At 45.6% G+C, this 22,805-nt stretch overlaps 2 protein-coding genes across 4 annotated transcripts in view; one reads left to right on the plus strand and one right to left on the minus strand.

The window, feature by feature from the left end:
- The window catches only part of TRAPPC12 (trafficking protein particle complex subunit 12), a 168,415-nt gene extending 163,115 nt beyond the window's left edge, over positions 1-5,300 (minus strand). The window contains exon 1 of one of the 3 annotated variants that reach the window (XM_088479508.1): positions 5,169-5,300. The gene's annotated coding sequence lies outside the window, so the exon portion shown is untranslated. Of the gene's footprint in view, positions 1-4,943; positions 5,032-5,130 lie in introns of those variants that run through there. The other 2 variants (XM_088479507.1, XM_088479509.1) reach the window with 2 other exon arrangements.
- A 44-nt stretch (positions 5,301-5,344) lies between these two features.
- The window catches only part of EIPR1 (EARP complex and GARP complex interacting protein 1), a 280,792-nt gene continuing 263,331 nt past the window's right edge, over positions 5,345-22,805 (plus strand). The window contains exon 1 of the mRNA XM_088479510.1: positions 5,345-5,526. Coding sequence (XP_088335636.1) covers positions 5,485-5,526 — 42 coding nt within the window. The 5' untranslated portion in view covers positions 5,345-5,484. The remainder of the gene's footprint in view (positions 5,527-22,805) is intronic.

A 22,805-nucleotide genomic window follows, 5' to 3' on the forward strand; every position in this document is an offset into this window, starting at 1 on the left:
GTATTTTTTACCATCTATAGATTTTTTGCACAAACACAATGATTTCTGTATTGTCCAATTTTTAAGAATGCAATAGCAAAATACTGGAGCTTTGATATTTACTATAAATTATGTATCTCAATCTGAATGGTAAAAATTCTTTGTACTGCGTTAAGTTGAAGGCACTAAAATGTAAAAGTGCATAGCGTCAGTGTGTTTATTCATAGTGTTTGTAAACCAATATGTAAAGTATTACCAATTACTGGTTTTTGTGGCTCACAGCAGGTCATCATGAATAAGCAAAGGCATTTAGAGGTCAAAACAAAACTAAGGACTATGTAAACTAAATACATATAGAAGTCTACAGGGCTGACCGTCTAACAACATCTAATGTTTGGACATAAAACATATTGCAGGAACAACAACAGGGATATTGCTTCAAATATTTTCCCTTTAATCACCCTGTGTGTTCTGACAGTGCAGGGTGCTTGGGTCTTTGGACCCTCTCCTAAAGGAGGGAATCCCATTTTTCCCCAATTCGCCAGAGAAAAAGCTAGGGAGGGCATTATTTTCAGGCCCATCTCTGCCACAAAACTCGGCTGGGCGCCTTTCCCACAAGTACAGCCAAAAATTCCTTCACACATAAAACAGTGTGGTGTATAAATAATAGTGTTTATTCTAGCACCCTGAACCTGTCGCAACCCAAGCAGTTCCTCTTTTCTGCCTGGGGTCTCGCTCTCTGCTCTGAATGCATCTAGCACACTCAGCTAATGCAACAAACGGCTGAGCTATAGACCAGAGCTAGAAGCACCAGAGCAGAGAGCGACACCCCAGGCAGGAAAGAGGAATTGCATACAGTATATAGCAGGTAAATACACAAGGCTATGGCCAAGAAAAGATTTTCCATGTATTATGAGTACATAGTGCTCTTGTGCCTTAATCTGTGCTCCTCTTGCAGGTTTCCAGAGTCTCCACCATGTATTTTCAGGCACAGCTTCCCCGGGTCACTAGCAACTTGAAAAAAACAGAGCCTCAATCCAATACAGTCTGTCCACTCAAACAGAGTGCCAATGATCTCTCAGTAATAGGACAGAACTACATTGAGCTTAAGGTCCGTACGCACGGTACGATTAAACTTGAAGATTTGAACGATAACAATATCGTTCATATCGTTATCGTACAAATCCAGTTTTTGGCCCCAACGACTATCGATGTGCGGGCACAAATGGTCGATAACGACCATTGCCCGTGCATGCTGGTCAACTTGGTCGTTAACGACCAGGTTACTATAGGGATCCGTGATCAACATTATAGTCATTTGGAGATTGGTGTTGTGCGGGATGTTTGATAATCGATCATCCAGCACATGCAGGACGATCAGACGATATCTTTATCGTTGTCTGATCTGAACTTGTGTATGCACCATTACTCAAAAGGCACAGATTTCATCATATAGAATGTAATATCTACTGATGCACACATACAGGTTGTTTTATGAATGCATTCACCTAAATCAAATGTTAGCGATTCTTTAAAGCTTCCCCCTACTTACAAAATGTTACTACAATTTTTCCCACTGCAGAAACAGACACTTTGGGGGCGTTTCAATTCAACTCGAATAGCGCCGGGAGCGAGCTCCCGGAGCTATTCAATTCAGTGCGCTGTGAGGTCGGAGATGCCGGTTATTGCGCCTTAACAAGGGTGTTAACGCGCGTTAACTGGCATTCTCTGACCAAAGTGCCAGGTGCGCGGCTGTTAGCGCCACGCTATGCAGAAAAACAGTTGCGCGTCCAGCACTCTGGTCGGATCTCTCCTCGCATCCCCCGGGGGGGTGCGAGAAAAAATCCTTAGCCCGCCCAAACAGCGCACTAAATTAAATAGCTCCAGGAGCTCGCTCCCAGCGCTATTCAATTTGCGTTGAATTGAATTCCCCCCTTTGATAACACCATTGTACATGACACCCCAGAGGTCAACACTTTATTCATTGGTTATTCAGTGCAATTGTTGTGCCAGAATCCACTTAGACAGACAGACTCCCCGATCATGTGTGGGACTCATAAGTGTAAGGTAGGTACAGTGGCTATAAAAGGTATTCACCCACTTCGGTTTTTTTAACATTTTGTTAAATAAATGGAACAATGATGGATATAATTAAAATGTATTCCAACTAATCAACACAAAGTACTCAATGTGTCCGAAAAAAAAAAAAAAACAATCCAACTATTTGTAAAAATTAAGAATAACTATCTAAAATAAGTGATGCCATTAGTATTCACTTGGCACTTAGCATTGTGGCCGAGTTCAATTTTGGTCTCATCAGCCAACAGAATCTTCCTTCACATGGTCAGGTTTCTTACACGTCTTTGGACAAAATGTAACAGGGCTTCGACATAACTGTTTCAACAAGGAATATCCTCTTGCCAACCCCATTACTACCCAGGTTTATGAAGCATGTATCCTATTGTTGTCCAATGCAGTTACTCCCATGTCTAACTCCTACAGACTTGCCATCCATTGGTCCCCCTTACTACAGCTGTATACTTAAGCCAGCTACACATTAAAACGATGTGTAGCAGGCAGAACCGATGGGCCCATGCATCAGCAAGTGCATACACACCTGCACAATGCAGGGGACAACGGCGCAATGTATAGGAAGCCATGCTGCGCATCGTACACAATATCTTACGATTGACTGTGCAGCATGGCTAAACAGAAGATATCGCATGCGACTGTGGGAGCGCGCAAACCGGGTACACATACTTAACTCTATGCCTATTTGTCCCAATTTGCCCAGAAATGACAAATCGGGCCAATGGGCCGAATTCAATTCAGTGCGATGATGAATGGCGGCGGGAAGGAGCTCCTGGAGCTATTCACTACACCACGCTGTATGCCTTGTCGGGAACTGGTTAAGTCAGAGAATGCCTGTTCTCGTGACGTTACCATACCTCAACACTCAGGTTAAATTGCGGTAACAGGCATTCTGTGACTAAAGTGCCGGGCGTGCGGCTGTTAGCGCCTTACTAAGCCGGCAAACAGCTGAGCGCCTGGCACTTTTGTCAGATTTCTTCTCGCACCCCCCTGGGGATGCGAGAAGAAATCCTTTAGCCAACCAAACAGCGCGATGTATTGAACAGCTGCGGGAGCTCCCTCCCGCGGCTATTTATTACCGCACTAAATTGAATTCGGCCCAATATTGTTTGCGCACGTACCCAGCATTAGTTTAGGAGGTTGGCCTGTTCTAGGCAGATTCACAACTGTTGCATATTTTCTCCATTTTTTCAATGATGTGCTTCGGGGTGTATTCATTGCCTTGGAATTATCACTTATTTTCAGCTTATTGGAAAAAAAATCTAATTTTTCCATTCTATCTCCTCTCAACTCTCCTATCTGTGCAGTATATGCCCTCCTCTCCCCATTGAGCTAACCTGTAAGCTTGGGGCCATCTTCCCTTTCACTACTCTACATAATTATTGTAACTGCTCATTTTAATAACATATCTGTGAATTTATATACAGCTTGTATTAGTCTATATATTGCCAGTTTTACCCCATTGCACAGCACAATATTATATACAAGTAAAGTACATAATATACATCAGGTCACATCAGTCTACACCCTCCCCCCGCCATGTCCCCATCTACATAAGCTGGTCAGTAACTAGCTCTAACTACTGATCTGTCCCACCCTGCCACCCCTACTCCCCAAAACCACCATACTTACCCAGCTCCCGGCAGGTCCTCCTCTTCTCCAGTTAGGTCTGTCCTGTTTCCCTAGCAGTAGGAGCACTCGGAGGGATGGATGCATGTTAGGCCGTGTACACATTAAGTGTTATTGGACAATGTGTCGTTTTCAGACAAACTGGAACGACATATCATCCATAACCCACAGTGTGTACCCCGAATCACGTGTCACATGCGTCGTCAAAGTGGTCGTCCCAGTGCTGCACGTCAGATGTGCCAACCACACTGATGACAGCATGCAGGAAGGAAGGGTATATCGTAAGGTCATACACCAGATTGTGCATGGTCTATGGCTGCCTGATTTATCCTTCCATCGGGCAGGTATACAGGCTGTTCTGATATGTACCCGGCCTAAGAGACAGGACAGACCTTAGAGAATTATATCACTCACAGAGTGCCCAGGTGTCGCCATGTAAACTTCAATAAAAATTTCATATAAAGATTATGAACACAAGATGCTCTCCCAAATGCAGATAGTGGCCTGTATTTAGCGGGATGTAGTTAGTATGTTGGCGGACAGGATGCTGGCCATCGAAATCCCGACCCGGGACCATCCCGATCGAAGGTACACCGGGGCATCTTACCTGTCAGCCGCAAGGGGGGATGGGTTAGGTTTAGGCACCACAGCAGGGTTAGGCTTTGGGCGGGGAGGTTAGGGTTAGGCACCATTAAGAGGGGTTAGGGACCCCTGGGAGAGGTTAGGGTTAGGCACTAGGGGGGACGGTTAGGTTTAGACACCAAGGCGGGAGGGTTGCTGCTATTTCCTATGTGCAGAAAGGACCTCTGTGACGTATCCACCACGTGTCCGCTGCAGGAGGCTGGACTGCTCCTGTGTTACCATCCACTAGGGCATAGAGGCGGAATAAATATTTGTGGCGATCGCAGCGAGCCACCGTGCCCAAAGCATGGTGAGCCCGCAAGGGGACACTTTTGGTCCCCCGTTAGCATCCCCGCCCCTCCCCCTTTCAGGCCGTGTCACGTGGGTGTGACGTCACAGGTCCATCAGCGCTGTATAGTCTAGACCTAACCAAGGCGGGAGGGTTAGAGAGCAAGAAGGGAGGAAGGTTAGTATACTTACCCGACCCCTGTTGGGATACCAAGCATTGTGATGCCGCTGTAGGCATTTTGACAGTAGGCATCCCTACTGACAGTATTTAATACCCAACCCATATTTAGCGTTAGTCGCATCTAGAGACTTGCATTGAGACATTGCCCACCTACAGGCAGATATAAGGGACAGTAAGGTATTCCTCCCTAGGATCGCCTGTTTGCAGAACTCCATGCAAATGGCAGCACCTGGGAGTGTAGATATAGGTTTGGAAAAGGCTGTCTGTCTGCAACCTGTACACACCAGCATTATAACCATTTCCACTTAACGCCCCCCAGTCACACCCGCCTAAGCACTCACCCGCCGCCTCTGCACCTGACAGCCGGGGCCGCGCTCACCTGATCTTCCCCTACCACACTCAGCAGCAGCAGCATCCACTGCCGGCACCCATTGCCCATGCGCAGGACCCTGACCACAGCACGCATGCGCGAATCATTGCTCGCCGGCATCTGCGTGCATGCGCGACGGAGGCTACGTCTGAATTGCAATAGGCGCGACCGATTCACTTAACTTTATTTACAACAAAACTCTCGTTGCAGGACGAACCAGGAAGCAGCCTCGGTACGGGAGCCGCGATGATCCAAAAATAAATAAACGCATAAACAAAATAAGCGTTTGAGAAGCAGAGCGTGTCACCTATAGTGGCCAGAAGAGATGGAGGACGATGCACCTGTCATCTACGGGCTGGAATTTCAGGTGCGTCCCTCCTGCATTGCTACTTTCAGTGTCATGTACTATAATGTGTATAATCTATTACCCCAGAGGCTGTCCCTGGAATTTAGTATCAGCTCATTTTATAATAAGCACAATGATATACAGTATGGTTGTCATCATTTAAAGTGAATGTTAAGGGACGATGGCTTATTTTAGCACGTCATATGTTGGACGGTCTAGGCAGACTATCGGGGACTACAGATGTGTCCTCGTACACCTCCTAAGCCGCAATACGCCATGCAGAGCGCAGCGCCTGCCGTGCCTGAGCCGCTCCGAGAGGAGCAGGGTACCATCTTTTTCTTTCACTTTTGTGTCTTATTCCCATCGCAGGCGCAGCTACACCCCCCCGCAGTGCACTAGAGATGCTGGGCTGCGACTTTACCCGTACGGGAATTAGTTTTAAAAACGTACAAAGTCGCAGATAAAGCTCAATGGAACTTGGCGTGATAAAAAGCCGCGGCTGCTGCATCCTGGCAATTCATATACAGCTTCAGGCTCATTCGCACACAGATGTACAAATGTCGCCCATCAAATTGTTCGGCGCAAAGTAGTTTTGCAGCTTCCAGTTGTTTTATTTGTGCGAATAAGACTCTTGGCACGCCCGGGTACTGGCGAGCCGAGAAGGGCTGTTTGGCACGACTGGATTCTCAGTGTATGAGGACATCGTGTACAAACAATGGCATGGTTTGTTTACAGAAGTTGGTTAGAATATAATTTATCTGCATATTCAGTGCACTTTTATGAATATAATATTAAGTTACAAAGCCCAGAGAAAAAGAATGGATGGTGCGCAGAACGTAAAATAACAGGACGTGCTGTACTGATGGTAAATAATGAAAACCAGGGACAAATCTTTAAAACATGGGACTGTGGGCCTGATTCAGAGATGTACGCTAACCCAGTGGTTAGCGCACATCTCAGATGGTGAGTTGTCCACGCAAGCGCAGGATCCGTTCTACACATGCGGCGTTTGGGGGATGGAATGGGCGCGCAGATGGTTGCGATAGTGATCGCAGGCTGCGACCTTGGTTGCAGCATTTGGGATCGCAGAGGCAGCAAGGAGGTGCCTGTTTCCTACAGACACTTCCTGCTAATTTGCACTTGAAATGAATTGAATAGCACATCCGCTTGTGCGCGGCTCTGCAATTCCGACCATCTCTGAATCAGGCCACATATCAGATAAAAGAAGCACATACTAAAACGCTATTTACCATGTATGTTTGATGTCCCAGCAGTCTTCCTCTGTATTATTTATATCATACCCTGTAATTCCCCAAATTTGTCAGGCAGCCTGGAGACACCTCTGACTATTGATACACATTAGACTAGTGGTTCCCAAACTTTATTGAACCACGGCACCCTAGACTATCAACATTATTTTCACAGCACCCCTAAGCCAAAAGTATGTTATTGAGAAATTCAGGAAAACTGTAGTAAAGTGAAGTAAATTGCGCTGACCTGTCATCCTTAGGTTCAGTTATGTAGTGGTGGACAGGCTTGCGCTTCTGTTTGTCCACATATTTACATTACATTGAGCATAAGTAATTTGATTTGGTGCTGGAACACCATCCTGAGGCACCCCTGCAAGTGTCCTGAAGCACCCCAGGGTGGGCGCACAGTTTGGGACCCACTGCTTTAGACACTGTTCTTTAGTGTGTTTAAACCTTATGGGGCTCAATACGCACTTAGAAATTAAACTTGAGAATGAGTTACTGAGTGCTTGTAAAGCATTGAACATGGGTTATCTATTAAGTCAAACAGACATGTTTGAATGAAAAGGACTTGGGGATAGTAAAAGAATATTGAAACTTCCTTTTCAAAAGAGGGATAGTTGTGATTTATCCCTGTTACCGAATTTGCCCGTAATGTCCCATTTAGAGGGTCACAATGCTGTCCCAGGATGTCTTTCAAGAGAGCAATGCTATCATGAGCTCAGTTATTTTCACTCTGTAATTGCCTTGCCATTTATCTCAAACTCTACTCCTAAATGGGAGGAGATTACAGATATAGGAACCTGTCATATCTTCTAGGGGTAAATTGTTTCAATTGGTGTTAGGCACCCCCAAAGGAGGGATAGGCTAGGGAATTAGGTTAGCAATACTTACCTAATTAGCAGTTGGGATCTTCACCTCTGCCGGGCCTCAACTGTCAGGATTTGAACCGCCGGCCGTAATACCTACTACACCCGTGTTCCTATATGAAGTTTACTATTGTTATACCACATGTAGAGGAGAGGATACAGGTAGGTGTAGGTGTAAGCTGGAGTTACCTCTGTGGTAGGAATGGACATCGGAAGTCGATGGTCAGCAACCATTGATGCTCCCATACCGATGGAGACATTTTGAATGCAGATTTTCCATGGTTACCAGCCACCAGATGCAGCTTTCCAATTCCCATCCAGTGGCTGTCAGCCTTGTATACAACTACAGAAACCTGGACGTGATGTCTGCAGCTCAGCTAATGTTCGAATGCTCAAAGTTCTGACTGCTTCTGTGCACAGTATAATGGTTTCGATGCGATGGCTAAAATGTAGGTATTGAGAGAACAACTGCAGGTTAATGGAGCCCCTTTGCTGCATCCTGGGTTGTGAATTAGACAGCCACTGCAGCTTGGACATATAGCAAAATCATGGTCTGCAAGGGAGGAAGGGGGAGAAGGCGAAGCTGGGCAGATAAGCTAGCTGAGTAGTGATGGTAGTGCCGTAGGTCCTGGAAACAGCTTAATACTGTGGGCATACACTGTCAGATAAAAAGTCTGTTAGACCAACAGGCATTTTATCTGACAGCCTGAAACCCAGCAGATACCGTGGCCATCCACTGTAATGGTGCTTACACACGGTCAGATGAACGGTTGAACCATTTGAACGATTTAAGACTGTATTAAAATGAATGGAATCCTTCATATCTGACTGCAAACACATCAGATGTCAGATATCGTTATCTGACAAGCGGGATCGCGCATCGTTCATCGTTGCAGGCTCACATGTTAGATTTTCTGACCGTGTATATGTACTATAAGATATGTCACAGTGTATGGCTCATGATATCTGCTTTCCCTCCCTGGGGAGGAAACATTTCCCAGGTCCTCCCCTGTGAAGGAACAAGGGAAATTTCGGACAGTCGGCTGCATCTGGCAGTGATCATTTGGGCATGTTGAAAGGTTTCTCATGCCTAACTCATGGCTGATCGGTGGTGACCATACACTATGCCAGGGTTTTCTAAACTCTGCCATTACAGTTCAGGTTTTAAGGATATTATTTATTTTATTATTACCAGTTATTTATATAGCACACACACATTCCGCAGAGATTTATAGAGAATATTTGGCCATTCACATCAGTCCCTGCCCCAGTGGAGCTTACAATCTATGGGCCTGATTCAGAGGCGCTCGCTCTGAATCAGGGCGGGAGCTGGTTTTTTTAGTTGCGACCTCCTGGACGCTCGCATAGCTGTGGGTGACCACCCACAGCTATTGCGAGCGGCCAGGATGATGGTCGTGATGGTCAAGATCATCGCAACAATCGGGCTTGCGACGAGACCCTTGATGTAGGGTCTCGTGGCCGCAATCCCCAGAGAGCTTCTGGCTCTAATAGAGCCGGAAGCTCTCTCACTGAGCCGCCCACAAACGGCAGGCGTTCGCTTGGGAACGCCTCAGTTTGTGAAGCCACCCCCCGGGCACGCCTACAAAATGGGGCGAGCTGTCGATCAACATCGACAGCCGCCTCTTTTGTAGTGAGCCACGGAGCGAGTGCTCGCTCCGGGGCTCGCGCACTGGGCCACCATCGACCCGCTTGTGAACGGGTCTGAATCAGGCCCTATGTTCCCTACCACATGCGCACACACATACACACTATGGTTAATTTGTGTTGGGAGCCAATTAACTTACCAGTATATTTTTGGAGTGTGGGAGGAAACCCACGCAAGCACAGGGAGAATATACAAACTCCGCACAGTTAGGGCCGTAGTGGGAATCAAACCTTTAACCTCAGTGGTGTGAGGCAGTAATGCTAACCATTACACCATCTGTGCTTGAGTCAAGATGCCTAAATCAAATTGACCGAGGTACTAATTAAGTCACCTGTGCTGAAGCATAGATATCTTTAAAACCTGAACTGTAAAGTCAGAGTTGGGATCCACTGCACTATTCAATTATCGACCTCAATACGCCATACAGCGCGAGATGCCCGGCGTGACTGAACGTGTAGCGTTAGGTGTAGTGTACCATCTTCTTCTTTAAATTTTGTGTCTTATTAGCTTTGCTGATGCAGCAAATCACCACTCAAAGTGTACTAGGGTCGCTGGGCTGTGCCTTTAGGTACAAAGGAGTTGGGTTTAAACACGTACAAAGTTGCAGATAAAGCACAATGGAGCTTGGCGTGAGAAAAAGCCACGGGCAATACATCGTAGCACCTTGTATACAGCTTCAGACCCTCGCACACAGATCTACAAATGTCGCACATCAAATTATCAAAATATATAAAAGGCTAATGCTGCTCCTCACCCTCTATGGGGGGAAATCAAGTCAGGTGCGCGCCAGGGGCCACTGGATGGCGGCCGACAGAGTAATTCAATTGTTGCTTCATTCTGGCGCGCACAGCTGCCGATGCTCACATTTCTACTCGCAGCCCGGCGAGCAGAAATGACCGAAAAGTGACTAATTTGAGCTCAAATGGGAGTTTTCGTGGCCGCGACAAAGTCCTGTCATCAGCTAATTAGTGTTACATACTTCCCCACATGGCTTGGATGCTTTGCTCCCCCTCACTTGGCTTCTGCGCCGCATCAGGTACTTTCATTCGCATAGAAGATGAGGCCCTATCTGCTGTGTAAGAGCTGCATTGCCACAAGTTTCATTGCATGCACAAGATGCCATGGGGCTTCTATGTAAACTCTTCTGCTCTCTTGCTCAGTGGCTGAGCTTCGGTTCTCTTTCTGAGCTTCTTCTCTCGCTAAGCAAATTACTTTGTACTGACCAGGCTCGCTTGACTATATTTGTTTATAATCTTGAACTTTTTGTCCTGTTTTTCGTATTACACCCTTGCTGCCTGCCTGTGACCTTGGATTGAATTCTGATTCTGACCCGGAGCAACCAGCCTTGACCTCGGTCTGTTTGCACCATGGTCCTTCTTGTCATCTGTCACCTGCTGCAACGCCCATCATTATTTGCAGGAGTACCTTTGTAAATAACATGATTCCTGTTAGACTCTCTGTCCCAGGTGTAACCAGCTTCAGTCACTTTGGGTATAATAAGTTCTGACGTTCCATTACTGGGTGTAATAGAACCTCTCTGAGCCAGAAGAAAAACAGGATAATAGACAGGATGAAGTTGGCGTGAATCATCCAGTAAATGAACGATTGAGGGAATTGTCTTATTTGCTGTATGCAGAAGATACAACATATAAACTTTGAGACGTGCCATTATTATTACTACTATGTATAATTTGACAATACATTTTTGGTTTAAACTAAAGATTGAAGGAATAGTTAGAATTTTACAACCACAAAACAGGAGAGGTGTAGAGATCACCAGTGAATGAACACACAATGCTAGCAAATGACAAGTCCAGTAAATGAATAATGACTTGCATCAATAAAACATTAGTCAATAGATGTAATCTAAGATTGTATGCATTAAATTGAAGATGACTGTATGAAACATGAAAATGTTCATTCACTGGTAGTGTTCATTCATAAACCCTATTCACTTTCTACAGTGCATTTTCAGCTGCAGTGATGTACTGAATTAAGGGGCCCTAGGAAATATACAGGTCTGGGGGCCCCCTCCTCAGTTAGCATTATGGCGAAGGCCGAAGCAACGGAAATATTGGGGCCCGATATACCCCCAACCCCATAAATACAGGCTGTCCGGCTTGAAACTTTCTAACTTAATGAAGATTTTTGTGCCACAGCCATTTCTTGCTGATCTTAAAAGTTGTGGAAAAACTCCAGCCCTCGGGTCTCTTCAGTAGCCTCAGCTTCCCCCACTGTGTGTCTCTAGTAGCCTCAGCTTCCCCAACCCCCACCCTCTCTCTCCCCCAGCCTCAGATTCCCCCCCTTTTGTGTCTTAAGCATCCTCAGCTCCTCCCTCACATGACTCTCTATTGCCTCACCCTCCGTGCCTCTCATGTTCTCTGCTCCCCCCAACCCCCTGTGTCTCTACATGGCCTCAGCCTTCTCCTCCTCCCCTGTGTATATCCACGGCCTCAGCCTTACACTAGTCTCTCCACCAGCCACACTTACCTCACCTGCCCTAGACCCTGGATCTTCTGCTTGCTCTTCTGGGCTCCTCATCGCCATGCCAGTGGATTCTCCTCTGTTCATCAGTCACAGTGTGTGGAAGCCATGACGTCAAGCGCGCTGTACAAAGTGGTACACTGGGCCCGATTCAGAGGCACTCGCTGTTTGCGAGCGCTCGCTCTGAATCAGGGCAGGGTTTTTTTTTTTCAGCCTCCAGGCCACTTGCTAAGCTGTGGGTGACCACCCACAGCTTTTACGGGCGGCCTGGCAATGGTCGCGATTATCACGACCATCGGGCTTGCGAGGAGACCTTTGTGGTAGAGTCTCAGCTCTCGCAAGCCCGAGTGGACTTCCTGCTCTAATAGAGCAGGAAGTCCACTACTGACATCACGAGTGATGTCAGTAGGGCCGCCCACAAACGCCAGGCGTTCCTAAGGGAACGCCTGCATTTGTGCAGCCACCCCCCCCCCCTCCCCGCCTACAAAATGGGGCGAGCTCTCAATCAACATCGACAGCCGCCCCGTCTTGTAGTGAGAGCCGTTGCGACGGAGCTGCCGTCGCAGTGCGGGTCTCGCGCACGCCGGAGGCGGCGCATGTGCAGTTGGGGGACCTTCGACCCCCTTGTGAGCGCTGTGCGCTCGCGAGCGGGTCTGAATCGGGCCCACTGTCATTTACTTGTCCATATCCCTCAGACTTCCTGCTCTTGCCCACCCTGCCGCTGTGTGGCCAAATACTCAGCATGTCCAAGATGACACCCCATTTTATTTCTATCTGATTAGGCATAGCAAGGCTTGCACATTTAGGGGCAGTCCCTGACTTTGTTAGCCACAGTTTAAACTATCCTATATTTTGGACCAGTGTCTGAGACACAGGTTCTCTCTATCTTACATGTATGAACTCCTGTACTTTGTAACTGAGAGACTGTGGGCTCGATTCAGATCCGTTCGCTAGATGCGATCGCACGGCAAGTTAATAGCACGCCCACTATATCTTAGCGTGCGATCACTTTGTGTATGCAGACGCCCACCAGCCTGTCTTAAGACGTCCACTTATGCACGTCATCTCAAGGATGTGTATGGAACCATCGATAACATCGAGTACCATTGGAAGCGATCGCAGCACTTGTGGCTGACAATACCCTACTGCAAGCACTGCGAGTGCTTCACTGTGATTTTCAACCATGTGACATGTACTATGACGCTGCATCTTAATTATACACGCCTCTGAAACGGCGTTGAGACGCTCAGGCGCGCCTGCGTTCGCACAACCACTCCCCTGTTTTCATGGACAATCCCCTGTCACCACCGACAAATGGCTTGTCCTGTCACTCTAGCGAGCTGTCTATGCGCAGCGAGCGAACACTTCCCGATCGCATGGACTATGTCGCACACGCGCGTTGCGATGCGTATGCATGCGCAGATTGCAAACAATCAGCTGGCTGCGTGCGGGTCTGAATCGGGCCCTGTGTACCAAGCCAGCTTGCTCTACTGAATTTGTTTACTTAACCCTGCTTTATTTTACTGTTTTGCACCTTGGTTGATTGCTCATGACTTTGGGTGAGATTTCGGTTTTGCATTTGACCTGCCAGTCCTGACCTCAGTCCTCTTCTCACCATGTTCCTGTCTGTCAGCAGTCAGCAAGCACTTTCCTGGGGTCTGCGGCTACCTAGCACGTTCTTGGGATCTGCGGCCTAAGGAATCCCTGCAGCAATGTCCATTACTCTTCTTTGCAGAGGTTCATTATATTCAGTGCCCCAAGTTTAATCGGCACCAGTTGTAGTAATATATAGTAAGTCCACATCCGAACATGTCATGTCGTTGTCATCAGATCCATTCAGTTAGCTTGTTAGCATTTTCAGCAGATTTTGTATAGCGGGTCACTGTTTAGGACTGGCAGGCATAGAGGTAATACTTGAACATGTTGAAAGGTATTTGATCACGTTCGGATTACATTACTTTATTGGGTTCTATGCCTCATTGCAACTTTTTCTAAATAAATTGGTTTATGTTTCTGGCTTCTCTCCGAGCTTTCCTGCCACAAATTTATATCGGTTGTTTATTTCGCTGGGATACGACACGGCTCCTCTATGCTCTCAGCATTGGCGACTTTTACATTGTATCCAGAGAGCAGTTTTGTGTCGTTATCTTAGGGTAATGAAAGAAGCCCATTCAGCTTGATATATAAGCACATAAATGTACGAAAAGGAAGCTAAAAAGAAAAAAAGTTTTGTAAAAGATACAGTGGGGAGCATGCAAACCAATGAATGAATCATCTGGCAATAGAGAAAGCCTATAGAGACTTGTATATACACAGTGATTTGTTTTTCGTTTTTTTTTGGAGTGTATTTAAAGATCGATCAGCTAAGAACGAAAATCTCTGCCTCAGTTACCGATATCGAGCAGTGTGTGTGCATTCTCAATAATCTGCTGATATTTCCTATGTTTTCCACTCCGTCATCCTCCTTGTGGGCGGACATATGCAACATCGGTGTGGTGGAAAATCGGTAGCTTCTAATAAAAAAATTGCATAATTGTTAGCACAGACATTGGGGCTGGCAATTTGCCTAAAAATCATCCCCTTTTTCATTCCAATCAAAATAAAATATATGACGGTGTGTAGCTAGCTTCACAGTCCAGGTTTTAAGGATATCCATGATTGTGCACAGATGTCGATTACATACCCAGATCAAGTGATTGCTTACCATTGCGCATGCGTATAAGCCGCAATGCGCGTTGCGATTACGGACGCACTTCGGAATACATCACACAGCTATTGACAGGTTGTCAGCGATTGGGGGTGGTGACCTGGGTGCGGCAGAAAAAAGCAGGCATGCCTGTCTGTTTATGTGCCAGTACATGGGCGGGCATAAATTAACCACTGCGAGTGCATGCGCAGCATGAGAGCCCTCTGGGTGAGAGGAGAGCCAAATCTGCGGCTGGTCAGACCTGCCGCAAGGGCAAGATGGCGGCTGATGTGCGTCGTTGGTGCAGATATTTACTGATAGAACTGGTACCGTATTGCTGCTGTGCAGCGTAGATCTTGGGAGAGGCCTCTCCTAAAAGCATCCGGCAAAGGATGCACCTCTGAGGAAACAGCCGGAGATTACAGGCTGAGAAACACGTTAGGTTTTTTACCCCCACACGCTGGTGCACCCAGGACTATCATCTACATCCCACTGAATCTTCAGCTGACCGCGGCTCCACCACATTACGAGACTGCTGATTTTCTAGCCAGCACGCTGTATGCACTACAGCAGTCTGTGAACTGCACCACGGTCGGCATCTCTGGACACATGCCGGGCACTGAGGATCCTTTGCCGGATGCTTTTAGGAGAGGCCTCTCTCAAGATCTACGCTGCACAGCAGCAATACGGTACCAGTTCTATCGGTTACACAGAGACTGTGTTAAGTTACGATTTAGTGGATTCAGCAATATATCCCCAGACGTGACTTATATTAATGTTCACTCCTATTACTAATTGATTTTTATCATTTAAGTCAAATCCAACAGACTTTTTTTTATTAATTTCCATACAATCCTGGATAAAGAGAAAAAAAAGATGTAACTTACATATCTATACTAACAATTATTCATTGGGAAATATCCCCTTTTCTATGCATGCCGATTTTTTTTGTCTGTTTTTCTGTGGCCACGGTGGTTTCTTTTTAGTTTTTGATTTAATTTACTTTTATCTATTTTTTATTTCCTTTGGTCATCTACAGATTTGATTCAAAGACTATTTAATATGTGAATTTTATTATATGTATTTTTGTTATTTTATGACATACATGCATACATTAAACTAATACACTATTAGTGTCATTTAGCACTCCCAGTTGTTTTTGTTTTTTTATATACACAGATACAGAGGAAAGGAGGGAGAGATTTAACTGCACACCATAGTTAGAGGTGCTTTCATGCTGAGACTTGTAGTGCAAAGGAGGAAAAAAATGCACACTGATGAGTCAAAACAGTTAGGATAAACTCTACAATTAACCTGGGGGGAATTCAATTCATTGCGATGTTGAATAGCTGCGGGAGGGAGCTCCCGAAGCTATTCAATACACCGCGCTGTTGGGCGGGCAAAAGATTTCTTCTCACACACCCCTGGGGTTGCAAGGAGAAATTCAACAAAAGTGCCGGGCACGCAGCTGTTTTACTGCTTAGCGCGGCACTAACAGCCTCGCGCCCGGCACTTTAGTCAGAGAATGCCGGTTCTCGTGCCTTAACACCCTTGTTAAGTCGCGAGAACCAGCATTCTCCGACATAACAGCGCACTGAATTGAATAGCTCCGGGAGCTCTCTCTCTCTCTGCGCTTTTCAAGTTGTGTTGAATTGAATTCCCCCCATGGAGTATAACTGAGATTCTTGGCACATATTTGACCAAATGCATCAGCCCATACACCACACCCAGGAGAACCTGATCAAATGGATCCTTAACGTTGCTAATACTAACACATTATTATTAATCCAGGTTGAGTCCAAATTTTCATGAGAATCCGCCTGCATTTATAACCACCTAGTGATAATGCTTTCAGAGACAAATGGGAACGTCTGTGTGACATTGAAACCCAAGGTTCCCAACCTCACCATACCCATTCACTTTCATGCTTAAGAGTCTTTATTCATAATTCCATGTAAAGCCCAGTGAGTGCTGTGCTATTGCTATATACTGTATATTATTTTTGGAAACGAGCACCTTGGCAGTTATATATCTTATTGGGGAGTGCCGGCTATTGGAATTCGTATATATAATAATAAATAAATATATCTCCCCTTTGGCTTTGAAGCAGTGGCTGCTTTCATCCTTTACATGCCACATAGCTCTCCTGGTGCTTTAAAGAGTACTAATTAACTCCAGATTATGAGACATGCTTGTTAGGAGTCTCAGTATATCAAAATACAAAGCTCAGAGTGTGGACCAGCTGCTTTCTAAGCAATTATTTTCCCTGGATCCATGTCAGGAAAGCTAAATTATTTCAGGTGGTTTATTAGCATCTTCATTTTTACCTATGAGATTAATTCTGTAACACCTAGGGTGTAATTTTATCAGTCCCATGACTAAGCCTGTAATAAAATACCCCGATACACAACATTATTTGAATGTGGCATCTGAGTAGAGCTGTAAAGAAGCCAGACATTTGTATGCTTTTGCGCTCTTAGGCGGTCGGGTTATTTTAGATACACGATATCATTGTTTTCAATAGCTGTTTACTGACGGGTCCCTCTTGACCTGTGTCTTTGGGAATAACATTTGGATGGGTTTCTTGTTTTGTAAAGTATAATGTCTCACCAAAGTTTTAGATGATGAAATGTCTGAACCAGTCTCCCTAATTGCCGCCTTCATCTTCTCTTTGGAAAGATAAAATATGCAACTTTCTGTCATTTTTATTCAACACTTGCGATTTGGGTGTTTGAAATACCTTTGCTATATTTTTAATTCCAACGACTGCTCTGTAACTCTGAAGGAAACTTTGAAATATCCAGGGCTGTATATTTTGTTATTGATTTTTTTATCCAGGTCACAACTTTTAATTTATTGCTCAAGTTACTTTCTAGAGGAGTCAGTGTACCATTATTCCTCTTAATTCTCTGTTATATGATTGCATTTAAAATGGGTTTTGTTGTATGGTGGAGTTTTTAGGGTATGCAGTCGGGAAGCCGGCGGACCTAATCCCGACAGCCGGCTTCCCGACTGCTTAATCGTGGCGAGGGTTAAATGACAAGCGTCTAAATGTAGACGCCTGTCATTTTACCGACGCCGGGAGATCGGCGCCCGGCATCCCGATCGAAGGGACGCTGGGCGCTGAGCGCGGATAGCCGCTGGGGGAAGGAGGGTTAGGTTTAGGGTTTCCAGGGGGGGCTTAGGTTAGGTTTAGGCTAGGGGAAGGGGGGGTTAGCGTTAGGCACCCCCCAGGGGACGGAGGTTTAGGCGGCTGGCAAGAGGGGGGAGGCTAGGGTTAGGAACCTCTAAGGGAGGGTTAGGGGGTAAAATTAGGTTAGAGCATACTTACCTTGGACGATCAGGATTTCCTCCTCTGTCGGTATGCCGCTGTTGGGATTCCAACCGCCGGGCATGGGTCCGGCGGTAAATCATACCGATTCCGTTTTTAGAGCTGTACTCCCAATTATACCTGCTGTCAAAATGTCGAGTTTTCCCGAATAGGTTTTGTATCCACCAAATGACCGAATTGTGTATGCATGTTTTTTATATTTGCCATGCCAGGAATGTACGGATACCATGCTTCCTAAAGGTGGGAAGAGGACCTTAGGGGTAGATTTACTAAACTGTGTGCTTTTGCTTTTAATAATATTGCAGTTTTAAATTTCCTGCTTAAACACGCCGAGAAGCAGTGACTTTTCCAAAGCTGCCACTTAGTAAATTTACAGAACCCATCAAGCAGCGATTAACAATAACATCAAAGAAACACTCAGACCACCTGACTTTTCCATATTTGATAACATTTTGATTCTCCTCTCTGGGAGAAGCCCTGAGAGGAGACAAACAACTGATAATTTAGGGGGTGGGGCCGGGCTCTTTACAGAATTAGGCCCCGCCTCATCGCTGCAAAATGCTGCTATTCGTTGGTGCATGGGGGGGAGGCAGGACTATGACACCTCACTAGGAAGTGGGCGTTATGCGGGAGATACACCCACTCTCTCGGAATGCGGGGGAATACCTGAAAAATCCGGAAAAATCTGGAGTTACTGATGGAGGGGTGAAGCATCCATAAAATTTTAAAATAACATCTAGTTTTACACAGGCAGTTTGCATAGGTGACACTCGCAGTGCTCTCTTCCTGCATCAATTTCTTTTTTTCACAGATATGTGGGTTTTGTGTTTTTATTGTAATAGGTGGTGCCAATAGTTATCATGGTAAAAAGTAATACACAGTAAATATTTAATGGGCTTGGTACTTGTACATCAGATGTGTCTCTTCAAATAACCTCCATGTAGATTCACATCCCCTCATAGAGGCAATGTACCTCCCATATAGCCTTATGTGCAGCCAAATAGCCAAAATATCTCCATAAATCCTTACATGCTCACAAAATCCATACACCCAAATGATATGAACACAAGTTATACGATTCATGTCATTAGCCCCGCCCCCTCCTTATGTAGCCCAAATTCCATGTAAAATCCCCCCATCCTGTCCACTTTACTAGGAAGTGGGCGGGCGGCAAGAGATCTGCCCACTGCTACGGGGGTGCGGGGGGCTACCCAAAAAATCGGAAGCCTCCAGCAGCTTCAGGGAGAGTAGGCAAGTAAAACACAAGTATGTACTATACAGTCAGGTCCATAAATATTGGGACATTGACAGAATTTTAATATGTTGGCCTTTTTTCACCACCACAATGGCTTTGAAATGAAACAAACAAGATGTGCTTTAACTGCAGACTTTCAGATTTAATTTGAGAGTAATTACATCCAAATCAGGTGAACGGTGTAGGAATTACAAAGGTTTCTATATGCGCCTCCCACTTTTTAAGGGGCCAAAAGTAATGGGACAAACTAAACAATCCTAAATCTAACTTTCACTTTTTAATACTTTGTTGCAAATCCTTTGCAGGCAATTACAGCCTGAAGTCTGGAACGCATAGACATCACCAGACGCTGGGTTTCATCCCTGGTGATGCTCTGCCAGGCCTCTACTGCAAATGTCTTCAGTTCCTGCTTGTTCTTGGGGCATTTTCCCTTCAGTTTTGTCTTCATCAAGTGAAATGCATGCTCAATCGGATACAGGTCAGGGGATTGACTTGGCTATTGCATAACATTCCACTTTTTAGCCTTAAAAAACTCCTTGGTTGCTTATGCAGTATGCTTCGGGTCATTGTCCATCTGCACTGTGAAGCGCCATCCAATGAGTTCTTAAGTATTTGACTGAATATGAGCAAATAATATTGCCCGAAACACTTCAGAATTCATTCTGCTGCTTTTGTCAGCAGTCACATCATCAATAAATACAAGGGAACCAGTTCCATTGGCAGCCATACATGCCCACACCATGACACTACCACCACCATGCTTCACTGATGAGGTGGTATGTTTTGGATCATGAGCAGTTCCTTTCCTTCTCTTCCCATCACTCTGGTACAAGTTGATCTTTGTCTCATCTGTCCATAGGATGTTGTTCCAGAACTGTAATGGCTTTTTTAGATGTTGTTTGGCAAACTCTAATCTGGTCTTCCTGTTTTTGTGGCTCACCAATGGTTTGCATCTTCTGGTGAACCCTCTATATTCACTCTTGTGAAGTCTTCTCTTGATTGTTGACTTTGACACATATACATCTACCTCCTGTAGAGTGTTCTTGATTTGGCCAACTGTTGTGAAGGGGTTTTTCTTCACCAGGGAAATAATTATTCTGTCATCCACCACAGTTGTTTTCCGTGGTCTTCGGGGTCTTTTGCTGTTGCTGAGCTCTCCGGTGCGTTCTTTCTTTTTAAGAATGTTCCAAACAGTTAATTTGGCCACACCTTATGTATTTGCTATCTCTCTGATGGGTTTGTTTTGATTTTTCAGCCTAATGATGTCTTGCTTCACTGATAATGACAGCTCTTTGGATCTCATATTGAGAGTTGACAGCAACTGATTCCAAATGCAAATGTCACACCTAGAATCAACTCCAGACCTTTTACCTGCTTAATTGATAATGAAATAATGAGGGAATAGCTCACACCTGTCCATGAAATAGCTTTTGAGTTGATAGTTCCAATTCTTTTGGTCCCTTAAAAAGTGGGAGGCACATATTGAAACTGTTGTAATTCCTACACCGTTCATCCGGTTTGGATGTAATTACCCTCAAATTAAATCTGGAAGTCTGCAGTTAAAGCACATCTTGTTTGTTTCATTTCAAAATCATTGTGGTGGTGAATAGAGGCCAAAATCTGAAAATTCTGTCAATGTCCCAATATTTATGGACCTGACTGTATATGTTGGCATATGAGATTCTCCTCTCATCTCTCTGTCCCTTGCTTCCACTGCCTGTTTTTTGAAAGTAAAGTGTGGGGATGGGAAAGTAACAAAGCAGGTTCAGCTCAGCCATTATTCCAGCCAGTCTACAATAAAATAAAAAATATATATTTAGTCGCAGTGAGAGTGAGACATGTCCCCAAACCGTGAGGCTTCTAAATGAAGTGTGAGAGTTGTAAGGCACGGCACATTAACAAGGTTTTCCTATGACAAGTGTGACCAGCTTAGGTGTCCATCAGTATATTGATTGCAACCTTGCAAACATATTCTTGTTACTAGTGATGACCTACCGAAATGTTTTATATATTCTGTTGCCAATATTTTGCGCATCTCCTGTATATTAGATAAAGATAGACATTTGCATACCTGTTTTTTTGTTAACAGTGTATTATTTCTGGTACAAGAGCCTTCTGAGACCCCTTTTTCAAACAACATGTTTCCTTAGTAGTTATTATCTAAGATCACCAGACAATAGCTCCACATACGTAGGGCCGATTCAATTCAGTGCGATGCTAATAGCAACGGGAAGGAGTTCCCAGAGCTATTCACTTCACCGCGCTGTTAAGTCTGGCTAATTCCACTTAAGTCGGAGAATGCCGGTTAGCACGACTAAAGCAGGTTGTTTAGGTGCACTAACCGCCATTCTCCGACTAAAGTACCGGTTGCGAGGCTGTTAGCACCGCGCTATGCCGGAAAACAGCATCGCAGCCGGCACTTTAGTCGGATTTCTGCTCGCACTCTCAGGAGGGTGCCAGAAGAAATCCTTTAGTCGGGCTAACAGCGCAGTGAATTGAATAGTTCCTGGAGCTCCTTTCCGGGGCTATTCAGCATCACGCTGAATTGAATCGCCCCCTATATTGCAGATAGCGTTAGGAAGTCAAGCAGTGGGCTTCTATTATCCAGATTTCTCTTTCATCTTTCATCACTGGAAACAAGTACACTGGGGTATAGAGGCATGGTTAGTTGGAGCTGGCACTTTAAATAATTTAGAAGTGTGAAGCTCCTCCCCTTCTATACCCCACCAGCCCTCAGTTTAGAAAAATATGCTATTGGAGCTGGATCACTCTGGACACAGGGCCTGATTCAGACCCGGTCGCTATGAGCGTACGCTCGCTCGATGCGTATGCAAATATTTGAAAGTGCCGCAGTGGGGAGCGATTGCTCACCAAGGCATATGCACGCCCATCTTACTTGTACGAGCGTTCGCTTTGTGTATGCAGACTCCCCTTAGCGAATGCAGAGACTCCCACTGCCCCACATCATCTCCTGGAAGTTTGTGAAAACATTTGTACATCGACCACTATCTGATGTGAACGTACTGCTTGTGGTAGCTTTTTTCTACCGCAAGCATTGCGAGGAAAACAGAGTAAAAAAATGGCTGGTGACGTGTACTATGACGCTGCCGGTTAATTATGCACGCCTCTAAAACGGCGTTGAAACACCTGGGCACGCCTGTGTTCGCACCTCCACTCCCCCGTTTTTACTGGACTGCCGCTGTTATCACCCACAAACGGCCTCTTCTGTCACTCACTTTGCTGGGCTGGCTTTGTATGAGCGAGGGATCTGCGAACGCAGTGTAGTTTGTGCACGCGCACTGCGATGCATACACATGCACAGATTAGCAACCATCGGCAATAGCGAGCGCACTGCGGATACCGTCCGGGTCTGAATCAGGCCCAGAGTTCCAGCATTCTGCTTTATTTTTATTCTATTATCATTATTTAATTTTTATGTTCTATTTAATGTATACATAGACTGCCTGCATTAGGGACCCTTCGCCACCTATGCGAAGGTTGGGTTCCGGGTCCCTGGCATCTTGACTCGCGTCAGGCAGGAGTGCACAGGGCTTAACTTAAAAGCCTCTGACAGCTCCCCTTCGCCGCACCATGAAAGCCACAGGGAGTGCACAGGGCTTCACTTAAAAGTCTCTGACAGCTCCCCTCTGCCGACGCAACACGCAGGGAGAGCACAGGGCTTCTCCTAAAAGCCGCTGACAGCTCCCATTCGCGCAACGAGAGCCACAGTGAGTATGACATAGGCTGTAAGTACACTGT

This window comes from Taudactylus pleione, unplaced genomic scaffold (genome assembly GCF_031769625.1).
Source record: "Taudactylus pleione unplaced genomic scaffold, aTauple2 ptg000238l, whole genome shotgun sequence".
NCBI lineage: Eukaryota > Metazoa > Chordata > Amphibia > Anura > Myobatrachidae > Taudactylus > Taudactylus pleione.